General features: G+C 39.5%; 3 protein-coding genes across 6 annotated transcripts in view; 2 read left to right on the top strand and 1 right to left on the bottom strand.

Moving 5' to 3' along the window:
* Nucleotides 1–1,036: 1,036 nt before the first annotated feature.
* On the bottom strand, nucleotides 1,037–15,493 carry slc5a6b (solute carrier family 5 member 6). 3 transcript variants are annotated; one of them, XM_008291225.1, is made up of 17 exons: nucleotides 15,447–15,493; nucleotides 15,221–15,325; nucleotides 13,261–13,704; nucleotides 13,095–13,160; nucleotides 12,208–12,259; nucleotides 12,053–12,120; nucleotides 11,530–11,684; nucleotides 9,665–9,805; nucleotides 8,222–8,351; nucleotides 7,831–7,919; nucleotides 6,782–6,894; nucleotides 6,611–6,681; nucleotides 6,443–6,529; nucleotides 4,751–4,923; nucleotides 4,564–4,670; nucleotides 4,362–4,483; nucleotides 1,037–1,927 (listed from the first exon to the last, which is right to left on the bottom strand). In XM_008291225.1, exons 3-17 carry the CDS (start codon nucleotides 13,606–13,608, stop codon nucleotides 1,793–1,795), a joined length of 1,857 nt encoding a protein of 618 aa, XP_008289447.1. In that variant the 5' UTR covers nucleotides 13,609–13,704; nucleotides 15,221–15,325; nucleotides 15,447–15,493; the 3' UTR covers nucleotides 1,037–1,792. The 3 variants fall into 3 exon arrangements, with proteins under 3 accessions (XP_008289447.1, XP_008289446.1, XP_008289448.1); XM_008291224.1 differs by having other exon boundaries at nucleotides 15,221–15,487; XM_008291226.1 differs by lacking the exon at nucleotides 1,037–1,927 and having other exon boundaries at nucleotides 4,391–4,483; nucleotides 4,564–4,574; nucleotides 4,728–4,923; nucleotides 15,221–15,487.
* Nucleotides 11,665–20,410, top strand: cenpo (centromere protein O). 2 transcript variants are annotated; one of them, XM_008291229.1, is made up of 6 exons: nucleotides 11,665–11,686; nucleotides 15,830–15,981; nucleotides 17,124–17,274; nucleotides 17,396–17,667; nucleotides 19,087–19,246; nucleotides 20,157–20,410. In XM_008291229.1, the coding sequence occupies exons 1-6, from the start codon at nucleotides 11,665–11,667 to the stop codon at nucleotides 20,264–20,266; spliced, it is 867 nt and encodes a 288-aa protein (XP_008289451.1). In that variant the 3' UTR covers nucleotides 20,267–20,410. The 2 variants fall into 2 exon arrangements, with proteins under 2 accessions (XP_008289451.1, XP_008289449.1); XM_008291227.1 differs by lacking the exon at nucleotides 11,665–11,686 and adding an exon at nucleotides 15,545–15,656.
* A 3,820-nt stretch (nucleotides 20,411–24,230) lies between these two features.
* The window catches only part of tp53i3 (tumor protein p53 inducible protein 3), a 4,551-nt gene continuing 4,477 nt past the window's right edge, over nucleotides 24,231–24,304 (top strand). The window contains exon 1 of the mRNA XM_008291258.1: nucleotides 24,231–24,263. Coding sequence (XP_008289480.1) covers nucleotides 24,231–24,263 — 33 coding nt within the window. The remainder of the gene's footprint in view (nucleotides 24,264–24,304) is intronic.

Genomic DNA, 24,304 nt, shown 5'->3' with positions numbered 1-24,304 from the left:
AAATGAGAGCATTTTGCTGATGAGCAGTGGGCCAGAATCCAAACACCTGTCCACAGGTGCAGAAGTCTGATGGAGAGCTACAGAAAACACTTGACTGCAGTGATTGGCTCAAAGAGTTGTTCAACTAAATATTAGTTTACGGGTCCCATCATGCTTGTTTGCTTCTCCATCCATCCATCCATTCTCTTCCGCTTATCCGGAGTCAGGTCGCGGGGGCAGCGTTTGCTTCTGTGTTTATTTATTTATGTAATATTTCTGTTGAACCACAATTCAAAAGCAAAGCCATCATGTTCATTAAATGTTTATTTATTGTTACTTTTGTCAACTTATTTCACTGACAGCTGGTGTTTTTCCTTCTTTAATGGGAGGGTATGAACACATCTGAGGACGACTGTTTATGGTGTCGATTCACAGCTTCTTATGAAGCCTCTGTTTGACAGCAGACCTGATGTTTAGGAGTTTGTTGGAAGCAGAGTACAGAGACGCTTTGTGCACCCGGATTCATTTGGTTAATCATCACCACAAACCTCCGAGCTCACAACAAAGATCTCAGTTGTTCCCAGTGAACAAACCCAAATGTTCAGTCAAATGATATTCATGAGGAGCTGCTCTGTTTAGGTGGAATGCAGCAGGTACAATTTGGGACAGTATGAGACACATAAACGAATAAAAAGGAGATATTTTAGAAAATAATAGCTTGACTTTTGGATTCAAAATCCTGAAACTAGCTTTTTCTCATATTATGCGAAGAAAGGACACACTCGTTGTACCTTCCTACAGAACAGCACTGGAGTAAATGTGCTTTAATTACATCCCATCTGCTTGGTTAATGGCCATCTTTACTCTACAGATCTTGAGTTAGTAATGAAGGTTTTATTAAAATAACAGTAAGCCAATCTTCATGTGTAAAACTGGTGTAGTGTCCCTTTAATTAGATCCTTAAAACTCATATGTTTACCGAAAAAAAAACAGTTTCCAGGATTTAAAGTATGTTTTTAAGCTGCAGAAAATGAAAACAAGTCGACAAAACAAAGCAAAACTTTAACTACAAAATATTTAATCCCCTTTAGAAAAAGGTTTTACATACATTACAGTCAAACTGCACTTCTTAAGAAGTAAGGCGCCGTCATGTCACAGGACTCCTCGTACAGCTGCAGTAGTGCTCAACAATAGTCAAGTATGCAGAAAACAATAGTATAAAACATGGCGACTTGCTGTAAAGCTTTTTAACCTGACATGCAACATTCTTACACTGAGAAGTGGTGTTTGGAAAAAGAGCAAAACTTTTCAAAATAAAATCCTGGCTGAAACATTTATGGATCACTGGGTAACTTTTTGACACCTAAAGCACGCCTGTAGCTCCCAGTCGTGCTGATTTATTTGACAAATTGTGGATTGGCAGAGCCTGAAGCCTGTTAAAATAGATTCTGTTGCAGCTGCCTGCAAGCTGAAAAGCTCACTGGATCTACAGTCTTTGTCCTGCAGCAGAACAGCGCAGTGTTCTCACATGTACGCAGACAAATGAAGCAAATGAATGTCAATTACAAATACTTTGAATAAATCAGTCGTGACTCTGTAAAAGAAAGAAACAGGCTCTGCTTACAGTCTTTTCTTGACGACATGAAGACAGAAGGATATAAAACTAAAAGTTGACCTCGCTGCTGGGCTCGACAGTGCAAATTTTCGTCGCGTCCTTCATCACAAAGCAAAGGCACCACAGTAAGAAACGCATGTACATTTTAAGTGCTTTGTGTGGAAACGGTTTTCCAGCCTCGCGTGAGACAGTTCGATATCACACCGCTGTTTCGTACTCGACAAAATTTGTCTGAGCTTCAGGAAGAAAACTCTCCGTCTCTTCCTGCGATGCTGCGGCCTGTTCGTCACTGTCTTGGTGTTTTGGAGGCGACGACCTTTGTTGAGCCGCGAGCTGCAAGAATCAGTAAAAACATGTAGTAAGTTACATCATCACTGGGATTAGACTGCACTTGTTCTGTTTATTAACAAGCTAACAGGCTCACAGTGACGATGCTAATATGCTCGTGTTTAGCAGGAATTAGCATGCTGACATTTTACTAATTATACACTCAACTGATGCAGATATTCGATCATAAATCAAACACAACAAACTAGATTTTTGACCTGACATTTTCTAAAGCGATTTGAACATATGCACTCATGTCTTTTCACTAATTTCAGCCTCCTTGTCTCCTCCGTCCTCCTGCATGTGAAAGCAAACTAATCACAAAAGACATCTCAGTTCCTAGAAATGCATCTTGAGGATCGAGGAGGTTCACTAAAGCAGGATCAAGTCTTTTTCTGCAACCGTGACATAAAGAAACATGAAACACTGCTGGAATCTACAAATCAAATATGATATACAGTTGAAACCGGACATTTACATACACTGTATGAAAAGACACAATCTTTTTTTTCCTCACTGTCTGACATTAAATCAAACTTTTCTTGTTTGTGTCATTATCCACAGTGAAACCAGTCCTGTACCGACATGGGCTGAAAGGCTACTCAGAGAGGAAGAAGACATTCCTCCAAAAGCAACATGAAAAAGCCAGATTACAGTTTGCAATAAACACACAGCGACAAAGACCTTATTTTTTGGAGACATGTCCTGTGGTCTACGTTCCTTCTCTCACCTATTGGTCATGAGATCTGGGTAATGACTGAAAGAACGAGATCGCGGATACAAGCGGCCGAAATGAGTTTCCTCTGCAGGGTGGCTGGGTGCTCCCTTAGAGATAGGGTGAGGAGCTCAGTCACACGGGAGGAGCTCGGAATAGAGCCGCTGTTCCTTCACATCGAAAGGAGCCAGTCGAGGTGGCTCGGGCATCTTTTCCGGATGCCTCCTGGACGCCTCCCTGGGGAGGTGTTCCAGGCGCGTCCCACCAGGAGGAGATCTCGGGGAAGACCCAGGACACGCTGGAGGGATTATGTCTCCAGCTGGCCTGGGAACGCCTCGGGGTCCCCCTGGAAGAGCTGGGGGAGGTGTGTGCGGATCGGGAAGTCTGGGCGGCTTTGCTAAGGCGACCTGACTCCGGATAAGTGGGAGAAGATGGATGGATGGATGTCCTGTGGTCTGATGAAACTAAAATTGAGCCATAATGACCACGGTTACATTTGGAGGAAAAAGGGGAAGGTTGCAAGCCTGACAACACCATCCCAACTGTGAAGCACGGGGGTGGCAGCATCATGTTGTCGGGATGTTTTGCTGCAGGAGGGACTGGTGCACCATGATGGCACCATGAGGAAAGAACATTATGTGGAAATAACATCTCAAGACATCAGGCAGGAAGCTAAAGCTCGGGCGCAAATGGTTCTTCAGCTGTAAATCACTCAGTCAGAATACATGTCACACTTTATTTGTGCTATTTTGTGTGCCAGGACTCTTATACCTCAACAAAAGAATAAAAATGTATGACATCTTCTCATCATATTCTGCCACATGATGAATTGATTCATAAGTAAATAAATGCTGTAAGTTATCATGAACGCTTTTCTGCTCATCTGACAGGGATCATAAAATACTGTGGTCAGTTACAGCAAAACAGCAGACAGGTGATACAGCTGTGCTACTTGACATATTCAACTGATGTTGCCAGGATGCCTAATCACAATAGCACTGATTTGCACCTTACTTCTGCACAGTTATTTATGTTTTTTCTACCTACTTGTTTCTGTATATTCTGTGTGTATAGCCTGTGTTTATATGCTGCTGGTTGCTTGAATTTCCCACGGTATTAATAAAGTATCTATCTCTATCTAATGTTCTGTAATACCCGTTTCCTTGCCTCCTTTTCTCACATCTTTGCTTCGAAAGACTAAGATGCCAGAAGAGGAGTCGATGACATACAGTTATGAGACGAGCCTTGTGTCCAGAGATGTACTTGTGGACCTCCTCCAGTCCACAAGGAGGCGCTGATGTAACTGAAGCTGCAGTAGTTTAGTTTCAGATACGCTAAAGAATGTCTTTATTATTTTAAATGTTTTATTGAACTGATATTAACATAAAGACAAAGTTTTAGTCACATTTTTGTCATTCTGTGTTTAAACTGATTATGTTTTGTCCAGTTTCAATGACCTATATCCTCTCTGTGACCTTTTTGTGTGTTAAAACAGACTTTTTTAATCAAATTATATTGAGTTGCAGCAACAGTCTTCAATATTCAGCTTCAGTGGCTACCAATTTCTGTATTTTGACTCTAAATGATGAGGAGCAGACCCAAACAATGCTGCATACATGATTACAAGTCAATATTGAGTTAAAGTTCATGGCAGGAACTTTTTTTTTCTGATGGGGCTTCAAAAATGTTGCTTTTTTGTAACTAAACTCTATCCAGTTTACTCACCGTCTGTCCCAGAGGAGTCACACAGCAGAGCTTCTTTTTGAGGTGTTCAGGTAGAAAACAAAGCAGCTTCCCTAACAAGGGATAAATTGTTCCTGGTGTCACGTCTTCTTCTTTCATTGGGCCTGAGCAGAACCACATGTATTTAAACATTACAAAAAGAAAAGCTCTGGATTACAGAGAACATGTGTAAGAACGCTCCTACCTGTGATAAAGCTGATGACCAGGCCTATTAGAATGACCGTGACGCAGTTGAACGCGCTGTACCACATGTAGGACAGCGAGTAAAACCTCTTCAGGCCGGAGGGTCGGCTAAAGAACAAAGAGATGATTGACCTGTGAGATGACCACAGCGAAAACAGAACATACTGTGCTGTCGGAGTGATTCAGACCTCAGAGTGACGTTGCTGAGAGCCGTCTGAATGGCAGCGGTCGTGTTGTCTGACAGCAGAGCGACCCGGCAGTCGGGCGGCAGCGACCTCGTGCCTGAGCTGCGAGTGACGATGCTGCCGACGCCGATCCAGAAAGACAAAGTCAGACCTGCACCCAGACCGGCCACCGCTCCCTGGAATCAAGATAACAACATTTTCCCTCTAAATCTGAATTATTTTGTGAAAAATCAAACACTTTTCAGTCTTTTTATATTAGTTGACTTCACAGCTTCAGTTAAAGAGCCCATATTAGACACATTTATGGGTGTATAATTTTATTTATGGGGTCGACTAGAATATGTTTACATGCTTTAGTGTTCAATAAACACATTATTCTTCTTATACTGTACATGAATGTTCACTCTCTTCTGTCACTTTAAGTCTCCCTCTCGAAAAGCCCAGTCTGTCTCAGTGAAAGTGAGGTAATGTTGGCTACCTTTTGTGACCCCAAATCTCTAAATACAAGGATGCAGCTTGAGCATAAGTGGCTCTAAGGAGGAAATATTTGCAGACTGCAAGGAAAATGCTCATTCTTTGTTTCAGGGCCAAACTAGCTGCTAATGTGTTACACGGTGATGTAGACATGTAACAAAGCAAAGCCTGGAATTCAAACAAGGCATTTCAGGCAGACAAGGAGCAGAGTTTTCTGTGGGAAAGTATAACTTAGACTAACAATTATAACTAGATAAATATAGAATTTGGACTTTTTAAGTTTGTAGGCCTTTTACGTAACCAAAAAAGCTGCTTTATGACATAATAATATCAAGGGAAAAGTAAAAAAAGAAAGCATCAGGTGGGCTCTTTAAGCTGTGACAAGTGCTAAAAGGAGTTCTGTTTGAAACAAATTTTATCATATTTTCAGGCAAACAAAAAGGAGTTGGTGTTGTATTTGTACAGAAAAGGGGTCTTTAAAGGACGTGTACCAGAAGGCACACTAATATCGTCAGTTTTCCAGTATTATTATAGCTGTGATTCAGTTGGTTGGAGCTGTTTCTGTGTGACGGCTTTTTCACTCACAGCCGAATGTATTTTAAACAGATATTCATCCAGAGCCAAATGTGTTTCTAGGATTCTGTCAAAGAATAATGTGACAAATGAGCAATCAACCTCTAAAGGTTCTTTAAAGGTCCCATATCGTTCCCCTTTTCAGCAAATTAATCTTGGTCTCTCATGTCCCCACAATGTGTCTTTCAGCTTAAACTACTGCAAAGACAGTTCATTTCATCATGACTGTACAACTTCTGGTTCTAGGGCTGTTCTAAGTGGGCCGTCTTGCTCCTAAATCCAACAGGCTGCTTCTGTTCCCCTTCAGGAAGAAAACACTCCCTGGGCCTGTTATTAATAGCTCTTGCTTGTAAAAGTGGGAGACAAACAAGTTGTAGGTGGGGGTAAAGGAATGGTAGGAGTAAATTTGTTTATATCATAATAACTTCTGTTTCACACCTCCAAGTTTGTAACAGCCACAAAACTTTACTAATTAAATACAGTCTTTGTTAATCTCTTGCCTGTCAAACGCACCGTCTCCAGCATTCATTTTGTTAGTGAAGACCATTGATATGTCATATTTCTCCTATTATTGTCTGACATAGAAAATAGACAGAATAATGAGTGTATATTGCAAACTGACTCATGCTCTACTTAAGTTCAACTTACGATGGAGTTGGCCCAGGGGAAGAACATCCCGAGGCAAAACAGACCAAGAATAGGGCCGCCAACCATCCCAAAGATTTTCAAAGCCACCTTGAGTTCAAACACAACAAGCAGTGAGTGCAAATATTGTGAGAAATGTTGGTTATTAGTTCACACGTCACGTTATCTTACCTGTAAAACTGAGTCTCCCATGAGGTGAGTGAGATAGGCCATGGCCAGACACAGCAGCCCATAGGACATGGCTTTTAGAGGAGACACAAGTTAAAACTTTAGACCAAACGGGCCATTTGTGATGCAGCTCTGTATCGCACGTTGCTTAATTTAAAGCTACAGAGAGCTAACCTAGAGCTTTGGACAGCAGAGTTGCTCTCGCTTCTGTCATGGCAGGAAAATGTGGTTTGATGAGGTCCTCCATTGTCACAGTGGCCAAAGAGTTGAAGGCGGACGAGATGGTGCTGCACAGGGAAAAAAGACGAGCAAAAGATCCTGCATTTTATTTTAATGTTACTTAATTAAACTTGTGCACACCATTTGTTTTGTGGCACGACTTGCTACCTACTTAATCATTTATGAAAGTTCAGCAAACAGTATTTCATATGAGAGTATTCTATATGTTTCATTTTGCATTACTGTGACGTGCAGCTACATATGCTTCAGAAAGTATCACTAATTGACCCCTGCGTTAATGTGTGCTTAAAGATTGGACTTTGAATGATGGCTTCAATTTTTTTTTTTCATATTTCAGCTCAGACTCTTGAGATTATTTCATCTACTTGTCCAATACTGAAGATTCTGAAACAATGACATGATGAGAAATACCGATGAAAAGACTCACAAAGATAAACAAAAGTGTACGCATTTTATCTATAGCTACAGGCATGTACAGAGGGGAACTGAATAAAACTTAGGTCACAAGGCTAAAACTAAAGTAGTGTATTTCAAAGGTTCTATAACAAATTTTGACATCCCGAAAGTTCTCATGTTTTGTTGAAATTGTTTCACAGAGGTGTTTTTTTCCAACTCTGTAATCATCTGAGAGGCTGAAGTCTGTGGTGCTGGTGGAGAACTATCGTAAACTTGTTATACACAGAATAAAAGTTCTGCCAAATAGTGGGTCAAATATGATAAACCATTTAGAAATCAGTGGCTGTGTAGATGTAGGTGCTCAGGACAGTGTGAGGACCAATAAAATAACAGGTAAAACTGATCGAGTGCAACAACAAACCTTCACTTTAGGTATTTTCTACTCATGTGAAATCACGTCACTAAGCTATATGGCAACACCTGAAATGGGAAAAGCTTACTAAGGCATTAATGTACTGTTTACAGATTTAGTCTTGGATATAACAAAGGGGGCACAACATATACCGACACTGCAGAAAGTCCCGTACCTGAGGGCTGCACTGAATAAACACGCGACAAACAGTCCAGGCAGGCCGGGCAGACCCTGCAGCATGTCCATCACAAAGTATATCACCATCTGTGGAAAACATTGACACATTTTCCTGGAAACTTCAGCTTGATTTGCATGCATTGATTAGTCAGGAGAAACAAAATACATATTTGACAACACAAGGTCTCTCTGCTGCTAAAAGGAATTACTGTGAAACATGCAAATAAATGCATCTTTTGCACATCTTTACATAAGCTCTCCTGATCTTTTCATGTCAACCTCTAGGACCAGGAAAAACAGGAATGGTATCAACTGCATCCACATTTTACATAAAAAAGGCGTGATGTCTTAGTGGATAACAACACTAAAAAGGGGAAATGGCAACTCACTGCATCCCTGGAAGAGCTTCCCAGCTTGTCTGAGTGATCCTCTCCACAGTACCGTGCAAACATGACCAGACCCATCACACAGCTGAGAGCCAGAGCGAGCTGCAGGGAGGGAAACACCATGTAGCAGGACCTGCAGCATAGAAAACCTCTGAGGTCAGCTTTTTTTTATTTTTTCATGCTGTTGGTTTGCATTTAACTCCTCAGAAATCACTTGTTGATTAATGTGTGAGATTTAAAAAGGATAAATATGATTTCTGAAGCTAGTCAACCAACTCCAAGCTGTTTCTGGGTGTTGTTTTTTTTTTTTAGCTCCTGTTACATTTTTCTTCATTGTGGGCTCATTTTTCACTGGGATATTAAGTCCTGCGCCTCAGTGGAAACATCACAACAATGACTAGAAGTAGAGAGAAGAATGACGAAATGTCTTCTGTGCAGTATGACACAACTATAATGCCATAATTTCTATATTTTTTTAAAAACAGGACAAAGAAAATCAACATGTACAACATTTTACCAAATACCCACAGGTGTTGTCAATACTGAGAAAAAAATGGTGGCTCCACATGCAAAAGATATCTTTTTTTATTTACATTTTGATTTGGTTTCCATAATTTTCTTCTCTCGGTTTGTTGCAGTTCAGTTTTTGTAGTTTTTCCCTGAAAAGTCTCTTAATTGTTGTCACGTAGCTGTAGGTCACAGCTGAGTCACTGATGGGTTGTGCTGTGAAATGCAGATTTCTTTTGTTTATATTTGGCTTAAATAAAATATGGTTAGAATAAATGCTTTGCTTTTAGCTAAATTTAAAAAAGACATTTGAAATGAGGTGATTTTAATGAAACATCTTGATTTTAAGTTTAAATTTGGGTAATTTTTCTGATGGAATGGCACCTCACAGACAAGTGGTTCAAAAACATCAGAAAATCTGATGGTTCCTTCTGCTTTTTTAACATTTCTGGCTCTTATAAATGGTAGGTTAGCACCAGAGGGATTCACATGAAGCAGGTATAAGGTTCCAAAATGTTTATATCTGCTATGTTACACTGCAGTGAAAAATGAGCCCACAGTGAGTAAAAACGAGACTTATTTTTGAAAATAAAAATCCTCCCTGACATCAGACACTTAGCAAAGCAAACGTAAACGCTTTCATAAAACAAAACATGAAACAGAACTGATAATTCATCTGTGAATTGTCTTTTCAGTGCAAACATACAGCACACAAGCAAACAAGCAAAGGAACGATACAGGTTGTGCTAAAGGCTGTGAACTTTACTTATTGTACCTGTTTAGTGTCCACACAGTAAAATCTGAACATGTGTGTGTGAAATACAACTGTGGAAGTGTTTACTCACTGACTTTCTTTCACACTTTTTTGTGCTAGAATTTGTGCTAAATGTACCGTCAATTTGACTTCACCATAAAGAGACTTTGCTTTATTCAGCGTACCTGACAGCTTCCTTCTCTGTACGTGCGCTGAGGTATCTTTGGACCTGAGCCTGGTTGACTCCATACAGGGACAACATGAGGAAGATCCCACCGACACCCAGAGTCCAGAAGGTGTGTCTCTCTGTAGGATCAGGGTTCAGGCTAAAATCAGAAGAGAAAAGGGTACTTTATTAAATAAATCATTTTTTAAAAAATTATTACACTAGAACAGAACAATGCAACAGTGTAAGACATGATGCATAAAATGTGTGCACAGTCCCAATAAGCATTTACTGTACAGTCTGTATCATCATTCAAGCATCATCACGTGCAGTCGTGTGTGTGATCTTTATCCAACTATCTGAATTATGAAGCCTGCAGATTTTAATCAGAACACAGGAGGTGGTTTACAAATGAGTTCTTTGCCTCTAGTTTAAGTTGTGCAAATCGGTAAAAGCTAGATGCTGGTGGTGGTACCAGTTTGTCACTCATTCAATGGATCTGTGATAAAGCGAACTCAAATCATACACTGCATTAATGGAGATCTCATTTATGGAAAAGATAAAACGTTATTGGTCTCAAAGGACATTCTTATGTTGCTCAGAAAGAAAACAAAATGACATAACGTGGTAGAAAAAATGTAGAAGAAAATGGAACCTACTTATCAAACAATGTTGGTGAATATCCACATTGTTTTTGTTATCTGCTGTCAGGTTTAGACTGAACATAAAATACTGTTTGGACCTAATGTTTTAATTTGGTCACTAAAAGCTATACAGTAAATTTACATCAAATCACTGTCAAATGCAAAAAAAAGTGTTAACTCTGCAGCTCTATTAAACTTTCGAAGACTTTTCAGCTCTTCCAGGTTTTGTTTTGTTTGTTTTTTTTATGGTTCTGAGTCTCTCTCACTGCTCTTATCACCAAATCTGTTTCCGGCAGCAGGCAGCTTGAATAACTTCTGATAAACAGGCCACAGCTTCCTGATCAGCTGTTAGCAGCTGACGGACACAGTTGGTGACGAGCAGCAGGAAGTTTAGGAGCAAAACATTCCTTCTGGAGTTGATACAGATGAAAAAGAGAGGAAATATTAGACTTCGATTGACTGAGTGGACAGAAATACAACTTCAAAAGAATGATTAGATTAGATTAGATATTAGATAGAACTTTATTGATCCCTTTGGTAGGGTACCTCAGGGAAATTATTGTTCTAGAAACAGCACAACACCGACAGAGACAGTAGCACACATCAATTAAGAAAAAAGGCAGGAAACAAAGGAGACAAATTGTAAGGAAGCACAGCAGCACGGTGTAATAATAATGTTGCTTTATAACTACTGGATGTAAAAAACATTGATGTTTCTCACAAATAAGCGCTGCCCTATTGGTTAAAAAAAGGCGGCTAATGTAGGTTTAACTCTCTTGCCTAATTAAACATAACAGAGATACAATCCTGCATCATTCTGCTCAAAAATCAATAGTATCTGACAGAAAAAATAACTTTTTAAAACTGCATAAAATAAGATTTGTAAGTGATAACAAGGACTGTTCAGCAACAACGTCCTGAAATCTGATCAATTTTCTTTCCTTCCTCTTTAATAAACTGACAAATGCGGTTTTCTTCAACATTCAGTGTTGTACAAAATCGAAAACAAAGCTGAAGGATCGTCGAGGGCACGTTACAGATGGAGTGCTTACAGAAAAGAACTTCCAAACAGTGTTTCAAACGTGGCAGCAGCGTTGGGAGCAATGTTTCACTGCACATGAAGACTCCTTCAAAGGAGACAGCAGCCAAACACTTAAATCAGGTAGTGTTTGCTTTTTATGGGAGCAGAATCATAACTTTTTGACCTCGTATTTCTCCTACAAGCTAACTTGGGACTCACTCGAGGCCAGAGATGCGGTTTCCCTCCCAGACTTTCCTCCACACTTCAGACACTCCTCCAGTCCGCAGCACTCCAACCACGATGACAGCCAGCTGCCCTGCAAACATCACCACGGTCTGAAAGACGTCTGTCCAGATGACGGCCTTCAAACCCCCCTGTGAGGAACAGACATGAAAATAAAACTAATAAATGCTGACACTAAAAAGCCAGACAGGTTTCAGTCAACAGACATAGAATGCAGGTATTTCTAAAAGGGATCCAGAAGGTGTTTTTTTTGTAGAATTACCGTCTGTCTTTGATGAAATAGATTTAATTCTTCTACAAAGCAAAGTGTATTTTCATAGGATCTTTTGAGGTACTTTTTTTTTTTTTGAGTTCTCACACCTCACACAAGAACAATAAATCCAAAGAGGAGCGACTGAATCATAGTGAACCGGTTCTGATCACAGGCAGCAAGTCTTCATCATTAAAATCTCTGGACATCAAGTAAAGCTCTATGATAACGGCTCCTAATATAACTCACCAGTGTTGTGTACAATGTGCACACCAGTCCAGTGGCCAGCACTGTTCCCCACAACTCAAATCCAGTAACTGGAAGAAAACACAGCAACACATTGACGCATACATTTTATTTATTTAAACCTAATGAGTTAAAGTAAATAAATTAACTTTTCTTACCCGCATTGAGTGCAAAAGCTGGAGTATACACACAAACGCCCATATAAATAACCTGCAGCCAAGTAAATAAAAGAAATCAGAAACAAATATAGATTTTGAAGGTAATAAATTTTACTATCCGCTGTATCCAGTGACGTAATTTAAAATCCCTATAATACATTCACGCTACAAAATGTGTGAAATTAGAAAATATAGATAAAAACAATGTTTTTCCCACTTTAAATGTAAACAAAAGTTGCAAACATAGTTTCAGAGCCGCCTAATGATTTGGAAGTTGATTACACTCCAACAGGTTAAATGCACTAAAATCTCTGACATATTTGCATGTAGTTGCTGTATGACAACAAATCATTTTAGCATTTTAACATGAAACTTCACGTCTGAACTGTTTTTTTAAAAGATGAGCACTAAAAGTTAGCTTACACCAGGTAGTATTTCAGTAATTTGCCTAAATATTGAATTATTAGTCAGCTTTGGAGCCCTCAGATCTTTAACTTTTCTGTCCCAGGTGTTCATGTGGTCCATTTGTTTTACCAAAGCCAAAGAACAGAATTTTACAACCAAATATTAAAACATGGATCTTATATTAGCGTCTTCTAGCAAAATCAGGATAATGTAATTGTTGCAATAGAGGTTCTTGGGGGTAAATTCTGTTACCATTGGCTTTATTTTTATCATAAAGACATGACAGAGTCTCATGAATAAAGAGAATATTTCCTATAATGTTAAACAGTTCCTTTACACATGCAGTGAACTATACATGCTTCACGTCTGGGAAAAAGAAAATGCTGGGAATGTTTTGGTAGATAAAGCGTGGGAATCCCTATCAAAGGAGTAAACCTTGAATCAGTGCGTTCGGACTTAACACTCTGAGGTGCTGCACCCACCATTTGAAAGATGAAGGTCAGAGTTCCACAGATGCGCACTGTTTTGCTGAAGCGCATCTCAAGATACTGTAAAACAAAACAACATGAGAACTGCAGGTCATGAAGCTGCTTCTAAACCAGTGCAAGTACAAAAAACAAACAAAAAAAAAAGAAGGCCTCAGCATACCTGATAAGCACTGGAGATGCGCAGTCTGTACAACACTGGAATGAAAACATGAGCTGGAATGAGGAGGCCCAGAAAGTAGGCGCACCCGATGAACCAGTACTGAGTGCCGTGAGTGTAGATCTCCGCTGGTACGCCGATAATCGCCACGGCCGACTGGAAGGAGGCGATGAGCGACAGGGAAACAGGAAGGCACTTCATGCTCCTGTCGGCCATCAGGAACTCCTGCGTGGTGCGCTGACGCCCGCCGGACAGAGCGTAATACAGTCCGATGGCCATGGAGGCAGCAAGTAGGACGGCGAATATCACATAGTCTACAACGGTAAAGTGCTTCTGGTCGGACAGGTCCATTTTGATCGTCTCCTGGCTGCAGCTGGAGAAGATTGTGAGCTTCTGCAGTCACACAGTCAGACAAGTGTTCTTTGTTCACACCCATCAGTCAGGAGCCTTGAAGAAGAAGAAGAAGAAAAACAGCTGGTTGAATGTGTGAGAAAGCCACCCAACGTGTTTGAGAATTCCAGATCCAAACATTTTTATCATGTTGTCAGCGCAGCAAAGAAACAAACTTTGCACATCCTGGATTCCCCTGAGCTGGTTTGTGCATCTTCCCAGATAAATGTGACGTGACCGGAGCCTCTGCAGTCACCTAAGCTGAACTGTTCGCAGCACAAAAGCATTATTATATAAGAAACGGGACTCAGCGCAGACCATGACAGTCTATAACGTAGACAAAATGAGGTCACGCAACTTCTGTGTCAACTTTCCCCTGCTTGTGCTGATCCAAAAATACTAACAACTGTTTTGGAGATGGGAGGTTCACAGGGGAGGTTCTCTGCCACTGCGACAAACAGGCAAACAGCAGCGACCTTAAGGTCACAGATATCAAAAGTTTCAACAATCACCGTCAGCTGTGGCCAGGAGAAATTTAGTCGGTCATTTTTTTCCCAGGAGAATATGCCCTTATAGCTTTTTGGCTTTGGCAACGTTAAAATATTTTAGTTAATCGAGTTAGAAATCCACGCCGACAGGGATAATAACAGCCACAACAGTTATTTGATTACCTCATTAGCGGATCAGCAAAAAATCTATCTCAAGAAATTCCCACTTTACATAAAAAATGTCAAAAATGTGCTTGTTTCCTCATCTCACATGTGAGGATTTGCAGCTTTTCTTTGTCTCACATGCTTGCAAACTGAACATCTTTAAGTTTTACCGATTCTTTAGATGGTTGGTTGGATGAAACAAATAATACAAAGAGGGCACCTTCAGGTCTAGGAAACAGTGAATGCAGTTTTCAATATTTTGTCTAACGCCAAAACCAAGAAAATCAAAAGACTGATCAGAACTTAATCATTTACTCTCATATCTAACCAAACCAGGGCTACAACTATCAGATGATTTTAATAATCTGATGGTTATCAGTTAACTATTTCTGATACACATTAGCAAACAAACAACCAAACATGTGACATCTTCCAAGAGCCAAGGAGATAAATCCATTCATTTGAGAAGCAGGAACCGCATTCTGTTGGGAATTTCTTCTTAAAAACAACTGAAACCTTTAACTCACTGTCAAATAGTTGTTCAATTTTCTGTCTTCTGAAATTTGGATTAAGTGACTAATAAGTACAGATTAAAGTACAAAATACAACAAGGTCAATACAAAACTAGCTGCTAAGGACCACAGCAAGAAATTCTGTATCTATATTAAAGTGTCTCTTGTTTATTGATGTTCTAATGTATTCAATATTTGTTCCAAATTGTGATTATATTCCTCTTGTGTGTAAATGTGGCTCCTTAATGCATCCTGTGACCCTCAAGTCTCTGACAACTGCTGCATAACTTAACTGAACATGAGGAAACATAACCACAAAATACACCTGGTCAAAAAGATGTTACACATATGTACAAGAAATGCAGTGACAGAGATAAATCCAGGTAAAATAACCTGGAACAGACTCACCTTTACACGCCAGCAGTGCAGTTAACCGGGTGAGGCTCGCCGTCAGTGGCACCATGCTGTTCGGGGAGGCGTTCAAGAGCGCCACGTTGTTTAACAGCAGCTTCTCTAATCGTTTCCATGAATTAAAACAACAACTTTAGGCAACACATGGGTGAAATCCTCTACAGAGATAACTTTCTTGTGTTTACACCTTTTGTCGTGTTCATAAAGCGCTGTAGCAACCCACCTGGCTAATCTGTCGGTCCGCTGCTCCATGTGATCGCAAACTGTTTTGAATTTTCTTCCGGGGTTGCGGTGGTGGGCGGTGTTGCTAAGAACGACGCAGCAGCCGCCAAATTTAAAAACTTGTCGTGGATGTTTACAGCTGAACAGCTTCGTGGTTGACAGAAAAATACACGAAAAGACTCGTGAAACATGGAGGCAGCTTCCACTAAAGGTATAACGGAAAGCTAACTAGCTTAGCTTAACTCTGCTAGCTAATCCGTAAAGCAGTTTGTTGTGATGCTGCGTTAGCTAGCTAATGCTAACACCGCAGGTTATTAGAGCCAGTGGTACGCGCTTATATTAAGTCGTTTGAGAGTAAATGAGAGTTTTTGCTTTTACCTGCAGGTGTTTTGAGTCATTTGAGTTTGCTGGAGGTTCAGGCAAGAAGTCGCAGGAGTCGACCTCAGCAGCAGAGTCGAGTGACGGAGCTAAAGGCTAAAGTTGAAGCGCTGAAGGTGCAGAAGGAGCAGCTGGAGGCAGAAATACAAACACACCAGGTGAGATTGTTACAGCAAGGTTCACGGTTTACACTGATAACAGTCGTAAACAGAGGCGTTGTTGACATCTGCACACACTGAGCCCAGTCCAGAAATGTGTCGTCTTTAACCTCCCTGTAAGTAGCATTTATTCTAGGGCTGCTGTGTTTGAGATTTATACAGATACATTTGAAATTTTACATTCACAGTATTTACAGACACAAAACCTTTTTTCCCCCTCACATTCCCCTGACATTAAATCAGACAAACTTTTTTCCTGTTATAGGTCAGTTAGGGTTACCAAAATTATTTCTATTTGCTAAAAGCCAGAATATTGAGAGAGATTTTTTTTTTTTTTTAGATTTTTTTTGCTTTCTTCAAAGTCAGAAGTTTACATACACTTCCTTAGTGTTTGGTAGCATTGCATTTAAACTGTATGACTTTGGTCATGAAACCTTCAGGCATCTGGAAATTGTGTCCAAGAATTAACCAGACCTGTGGAGCTCCACAACTCTCTTCCGGATATCTTGGCTGATTTCTTTAGATTTTCCCATGTTGTCCCAAAAGGAAGCAGTGTGTTTGAGGTGTCCCTTAAAATACATCCACAGGTGTGCCTCCAATTAACTCAGATGTTGTTAATTAGCCTATCAAAAGCTTCCAAAGCGATGACATCATCATCTGGGCTTTCCCAAATAGTTTAAAGGCATAGTAATCTTACTGCATGTAAACTACTGACTTTGAAGAAAGTAATAAAAAAAAAGTTCTCTCTCTCATTATTCTTGCTTTTAGCAAGTAGAAATAATTTTGGCAATCTTAGCTGACCTAAAACAGGAAAAAAGTTTGTCTGATTTAAAGTCAGACAGTGAGGAAAAAAAAGGTTCTGTGTCTTTTTATACAGTGTATGTAAAGTTCTGGTTTCAACTGTAAGCATCACACAGATAACTTGTATACACTTTTATAAGTGCTAAGTGCTTACAAAGTGCTTTGACAGACAATGCAGAATGCAACATAACAACTATTAGGAAAAAAAACAATAAGACGACAGAAACAAAAATGCCATATGTCAAAATAATAGATATAAGTTAAATAGTAAAAGCAATAAAGCCTTCTGACTTCTGACAGGTCAAAGACACCATTGCAGCTTTACATGTTGTTTTTCACAGAATCTCCAGAAACTGAGGTCATCTTTGGACAAACAATGTGCAGATGAAGACGATGTGGAAATGGAAGAAGACTCAGAGAACTCAGAACTTTTGCGGCTGATGGCCAGACATACACAACTGAAAGATCTGCTGCACGCTCATCACCTCATCGGTATCATCAGCTGTTTAATCACTTCACTTCTTGTTCTCTTCTTGTGTGATAGTAAGATGTTTTCATTGATGCTATCCAGTTGTTTCAGAGTCTTCTTTTTATTTTCCGCTGTTGTCACCAGGTGGGTATGATGTCATCAAGACTCGCCAGGGTAAAGGAGTTTGCGTATCTCTGGCGACGGCCTACGAGGGCGTCTACTTAGACACCTACAACCTGGAGATTGACCTGAAGCCAGCAGTGAGGATCAGCCGCCACAACATCCCCCCCTTCATCCCCGTGAACAGCCTTGCCAAGGAGAACAACATGCAGACACACATGAGGGCTTTTCTGGACGCCCTCAGTCAGCATCTCAACGCTTTTGCCGGTCGCAAGCAGGAGCTGAAGCTTCTTAAGGTGTTAAACTTCACTTTCTTTTGTTAGGAATATTTCAGAAAATGTCTCACAGAATAAGAATCAGTAGCCGTGTAAGTGGCTGCAAATATAAAACAAAAGATATAAAAATGAGGTTTCAGCGCCTTCATGTACAATCTACAAAAGCCACATTTATATACAGCTAACTGTTATGTACCACATGGTGAAATATGTTTATACTGCAATACTAGATTTTTTTTAAAATCCCATATTAGTATGTGAAGGTAAGATAATATTTTGTTTGTTAAAAAGAGGTCATACAGTACAACTGTTGAACAACACACTGCAGCATAAAAGCTGAAAGTTATGGTAAATATAAGAGTTTGTTAGAGACAATCTTTGGATTAGTCAATAGATAGAAAAGTAATTAGCATTTATTTGTTTGTGTGCTTGTAAAATGGCAAAACTTTACTGGTTCTTGCTTCCAAAAACCAACCTGAGCTCTGCGAAACTGACATTGTATAGACCAAAATATTTACAACACCCCAATCAGCAGGTTAACCAGGAATGAAAATAATCATATGATATATACACATACACACAGGTAATAGGTTAAACACTTCAAGCATGCCAGCATTGTTGTTTTAACAGCTACATTCAGACTAAATTCATGAAATAATTTTGTTTTTTGTTGGAAATATTGAGAACTGGAAGTAAATTTTTTAAACAAACATATCAAGCTTGAATTAAGAAAATGAAGCTTCAAACATAAATAAAAAATCAACAGCCTATTGAACATGGCAGTGCTGCAGGGGTTTTATTTAGGAAATTCTGAATGCCTATTTTTTTATGACACTCTAATACCTGTGGTAATCCCACCTAGTCTAAGAACACTGGCCCAGCAGTATGGCTATGTGCAGAACTTATAATGCAATTTTTTAAACAGCACCAGGTATCTTAGGTACACATTAAGGCAGGTGGGTTGTTCTAAGCATCTTGCTACAGTTCTTCTGTCTCATCATGTAATCCCAGACTGACTAAATAATGTTGACAATCAGAACTTTGACATCTGTTGTTTGCTCTTGTGGCTCAAGAAAGTTGTGTGATTCTGGCTTGTTGTTCTGCTGCAGAGTGAATTAGCGCCTCCACTGCAAGACTGATAAACATGTAAAGTCCCTGAAGCTTTTGCACAGTAGTTTATATCAACCCAATCACTCCTCTCGTATGCTTGTGGTGCTAAGCAGTAAACATCTTTGCTATTGACACTGAACTTTTGTTCTGTTCATCCATTTTGAAAGATTTAGAAACTATACATTTTTCTCGTACTGGTTTAAGTTTTTGTTTTTTGGGGGGTTTTTTTGCGCTGTAAGGTAAACACAACTATTAATAGTAGCACAAAGATGTTATTCTGTTTATTCTCAAAGGATATCGAACTGACATTTTCCATTTGCTTGTTTCTAGGAGCAACACAAGTCCGTCGAAGTGATGGAGAGTAATGTTCTGTGTTCGATACTGGTGCTGATGTTCACGGTGCCGAAAGAGAAGACGGCCGTTCTCTGCACGTTGGACTACATCGACCACAGCAGTTGTCTTCCAAAGAGAGTCCACCTCGAATGTGAAGGTACGATTTGAACAGAAACCGGCTCTGAAAACACTGAATAAACCAGTTCTTTTTTCACTGTTCTCTGCCGTCACATGAATAGTGCTTCACATTTCAGTAGCTTCGCAACAAGCACAGGATCATTTTTATTCTTTGGAACATCACATTAGAGCCGAAACAATCAGCAAATTCATTAGATTGTTTTTAACAGTTTCAACAAGCATTTCTCTGATTGTAAGATTTCGTCTTTTTGCTCTTTTACATCTTTTTAAGTTGGGTTTTGGGACAACAAGCAACTCAAAATGATGCCTGTCAAAATGTTCTGATGTTTTATTAAACAAATAAGTGATCATTTAAGCAATTGCAGCCTTTCATCACACAAACATCCACTTCTGTTGAATTTCCCTTCTGGGATAAATAAAGTATTTTTCATTCTGTGTCGAGCTGCAACTAAAGAATATTTTCATTGTCAACTATTGTCTCGATTAGTTGTTTGATCCATAGCATGTCAGAAATTGGGAAAAACATCGGTCAGTGTTTCTCAAAACCCAAAACGACGTCTTCAAATGTCTTGTTTTTCCCGAAACCCAAAGATATTCAGTTTACTGTCCTAAAAGAGTAAAAAAAAAAACGGACAATACTGAAATTTAGGAAGCTGAAATAAAAGTATTTTGACATTTTTTCTCAAAAAAATTACTCAGCTTAAATAATCGATTAACAAAATAGCTGGTGATTGACCTAATCGTTAACAACTGATCAATTAATCATTGCACCTCTACTTTTTTGGAAAGGTCAGAAGTTGAATCAAAAGTCAGTTTGTTCAGAAAGTTAGTTTACAAATGTGTGAGGTGTTTGTTACAAACTTCAAATATTGTAATGCAGTTTTTATTAACTTACATTTTTTTGTAATATTTGTCTGTTTTTCTTGCAGACAAGCAGCTTCCCGACTCTCCACAGTGGAAGAAAAACTGCAGCTTACTTATGGAGACTCCAGTGCACACAGCTTTGACCGCCATGAGGAAAGTGGGGGATATTGTTTAATTTATTCAGCCAAGTGTATAAAATCAGCTTCGTTTTAACATTTTGACAAAATAGTCATGTACATACTCATTGTTTATGATGGAACACTATCAGTTTTCTTGTGTTGAGGTATTGAGTTGTAAATAAAACTTTTACGTTCCTCTATGTGGGCTCCACTGGTGTTTCCATGTTGTTTTTTTCTTTCAGTTTTTCGATGAACGCCATCACTCTGTTGTGTAATGTTTCTCTCTGAAGCTCCATTTCCTCTCGAGCTCTCTGCCGTCGCCTCGCCCACTCTTTCTCCGATATCGAGTCGATTCCTGCGATGTTCTTCATCTGCCTGAGCGACAGGCTGCTCTGGATGTTTCCTCTGTGTCTCACTGAACTCGTGGGTTGAACCGGTGGTGCTGAAACGGATCGATTCTGCTCCGTCAGCGCCGCTTCCTCCCTGTGATTTTGGTACATCCGTCCATCAGACGTGTGAATACCCCTGCTGAGGTTTTTGTGTTCGCCTATTTCTTTCATGGCGATGCTGACCGTCGCCATTGGTTCGCAGACTTTCACCATCATCACTCTTCTCCTTTCGCTCATCAGAGAGTCTTTTCTTTGCTGAAGCATTCTGCGGGTGTGCCTGTACTGTTTGTCCAACATGTTCAGTTTGTGCTGCAGATCTCGTTCCTCCTTTTGGTTCAGCACTCGCAGCTCTCTCTGCAGCACAGATCTTCTATAGATCACATCCATCACACGCACGTTCTAAAGGAAGAAAAACATCTCTTGTCACCTTTTCTTCCCTGTAAATTAAAGACAAACATGCTCTTTTCTTACCTGATTTGTGTGCGGTCATAGAGGTGTGTTTGCTACCATGGCGGTGGCTGTAATATAATAGCCCATTGTGATGTGTGGATGGATTGTTGCTCAGTGCAAACGTGTAGTTACTGTGCATCGACACATTCCATAAAGATTAAGTTTCAGCACAGTCACGGGGCTTCCTGCACATTACACAACCAGTAAAGTCATGACTTGTCATGCTGCTGCTGCTGCCTCACATGATCCCTCACTGTTTGGGGTGTGATTTACAATTAGGGTTGTGAAAATGGTGCTGAAACCTCATAATGAAACTAATTCTAATGAATGAGTTCTGCATTATCTGTGGTCAGTTCGTTAGAGTAGTGGTAAAGCATTGTTAGGAAATGTGTGAGAATCCAACTCCAGCTATTGCTTTCCAACTTCTATTGCATGTATATTAAAAGCAAAAAAGGATTTTGCAATTTAAGAGATACCAGATTACAAAAGTTGTCTTTTGACTGAGGTTTGCACACGTCTACGCAAGTTTACAAATTTTTTTTTTAAATTAATTGACCAATTTTGTTTCTCTTTTCCCAGTTTTGTTTTACTGTAAACTCAATCTTAGAGCTGCAACAATTAGTGAATTTAATTAATGTGCAACTGTTTTGACAATCAATCGGTTTGAGACGTATGTGAAAATAAAAAGCTCCAAATTTTCTGTTTCCAGCTTCTTCCATGTGAATATTTTATGGTTTCTTTCCTCCTCTATGACAGTAAATTCAATGTCTTTGGGTTGTAGGTAAAACAAGACACTTGATCCTTGCACGTTGGGAAAAAAGTGATCAACATTTTTCACCACTGTCTGACATTTTATAGACCAAAGAACAATAATCAATGATAAAAAGAACGATTAGCTGCAGCCCTACACAATATAATTGGATTTTGAAGGTGTTATTTTGGGCTCTGAACTTTTTAAAGGGAATTTTCAGATCAAACAATGAACTGATAATAGAGAAAAATTAATCAATATTCATAATATAGTAATAAAATAGTAATCCATATCCATAATAAATAATTCAAGCTTATTCTTTCCTAGTATGAAATAACAATGAAAGAGAGAAAACCGAATATACACATTCAAATGTTATTTACAATTTATTTTGTTATTTTGAAAGAAACAGCTCACGAGGTTGAGCTGGCACTCCCCTTATCAGGCAGCAGTCCCGATGTGGAGGTCATGATTCCGTTTGGGCTGCAAGGTGGAGCAGTTGGTAGCACTGTTGCCTTGCAGCTAGAAGGTCACCAGTTCGCGTCCCGGTGGGGGCACCGGGATTGTTCGTTCTCCCCGTGCAGCGTGGGTTCTCTCCAGGTTCTCCGGCTTCCTCCCACACAGTCCAAAAACATGTTGAGGTTAATTGGTGATTCTAAATTGTCCGTAGGTGTGAATGTGAGTGTGCTTGGTTGTCTGTCTCTAAGTGTAGCCCTGTGATAGACTGGTGACCTGTCCAGGGTGTCTCCTGCCTTCACCCTGAGTCAGCTGGGATAGACTCCAGCCCCCCGTGACCCTAATGAGGATTAAGCGGTGTATAGATGATGGATGGATGGATGGATGAAAGAAACACCAAACAAACTGACAACAAACAATTATTCTTCAGTATGACTTTCTGTTAAATCCAGATCTTTCACATAGTTCATGAAGGCTCCCTAAACTTTGTCTGTTTTTTCTTTCTTTGTCTATAGAATAGAATAGAATGCTTTTATTGTCATCATACACAAAGTACAACAAAATTAAAAGACAACTCCAGTGGTGCAAAATACAAGTATAAAACAGACAAATAAGAATATATAAATATATCTACAAAAGGAGCCAGTAGGAAGCATATACAGTTAGGAATGAGCCTGGTCATAGCCAAATGGTAGAAAAAAAAACCACATTGCATTGTTGAGGTAAGAACACTGTGGATATATGATAAATATAAATAAATAGTTAGAAATAATATGGAATAGTATATATAAAATGCAATATAATATAATATATGATAATTATAAATGCATATTCTCTCTAGTAGAAGGTTTAATATCATGTCTTATCCAGTGAAGAATAGTGGGTTTTCTCCTTGTACAAATCAACCAACTTGTTGGCATTTAGAAAACTGGGGTTCTTATTTTAAATGTATATGAGTACGTTATTTTGGACACCAACAGTAAAAAAAAAAACAAAAAAACAAAAAACAAACAAACTTGGGGTCTAATTAAATTCATTTTGAAGTAATCTTCTCACATGTAGGACAGACTCTTCTTCCTAAAATGCTTTAACCGTTCTGCACTGAAAACACAGTGAAACTATGTTTTCTCTTTACTTTTACTTCTTGTTTTGTAACCCAATCATAAAAATTAACTGTTGAACTTAGTCTGCTCAGTTAACATCCTCCAGATTTCCAGAGACAAGATTTTAGGAGTCTGTTTTTGGTTCATTCTTGGATAAATAAATATTCTAAATGATACTGCAGTATCCCTTTAACAGCCCCTGACTTTGGGAGGAGAGCCTCCCCCTCTGGAGTTTGATCCCTCCCGAGCCAAACTGAGTCCAGACTCGATGATGGCTCAACAAAACTTCCTAAAAAGTCAGTCAGCCTCCTCAAAGCTGACTGACTGTTGACCCTGCAGGCTGGTGAGTTCATCTTCTCTCATGTAAAGTCTGAATAATTTACATGCAGCAGGATGATTCGCTACCAATTATCAGCTGTACATTTTCTACAAAATCCTGCATTTTCTGCTTTTATTCCTTCCAGTAATTTAACCTGATCAATCATCTGTATTGAATTAAATGGTTTAATTAAAGTTTTGAGGCTACCGCGCATGCGCATTGCGTAACTCCTTATTACAATGTAATCGTGGAAGTTCACCGTTTCTCTTGTCTTTACTGGACCACGTTAGGTCTACTACTGCTTTCTGTTCTCTCCTGCGGTTTCCCTTCTTCTTCTGCTTCCTCCTTTTTCTTATGCTAAACAGTTCTATTATTATTCGAACGCCTTTCACTACACAATAAAGCTAGCTGCTAACTAGCTTTAACGCTGCACTGGTGGGACGGAAACCCAAAGGGGTCATAATTGATGCGTGCGCGCTATTTTTTCATGTTTGTACTCGGAGTGGTTCAGCAAAAATAATACAGGAACATCAACAACAACAATATTACAAGATGTTCCAGTTACCGCTAGAGATTTTTCTGATGGTTTTTGGTCTTTATATACCCGTGCACATTTGGAGATTCTG

Source organism: Stegastes partitus, unplaced genomic scaffold, assembly GCF_000690725.1.
Source record: "Stegastes partitus isolate 25-593 unplaced genomic scaffold, Stegastes_partitus-1.0.2 Scaffold727, whole genome shotgun sequence".
Lineage (NCBI taxonomy): Eukaryota > Metazoa > Chordata > Actinopteri > Pomacentridae > Stegastes > Stegastes partitus.
The sequence above is the reverse complement of the archived record's forward strand: the minus strand, read 5'-3'. Positions and strand labels throughout refer to the sequence as shown.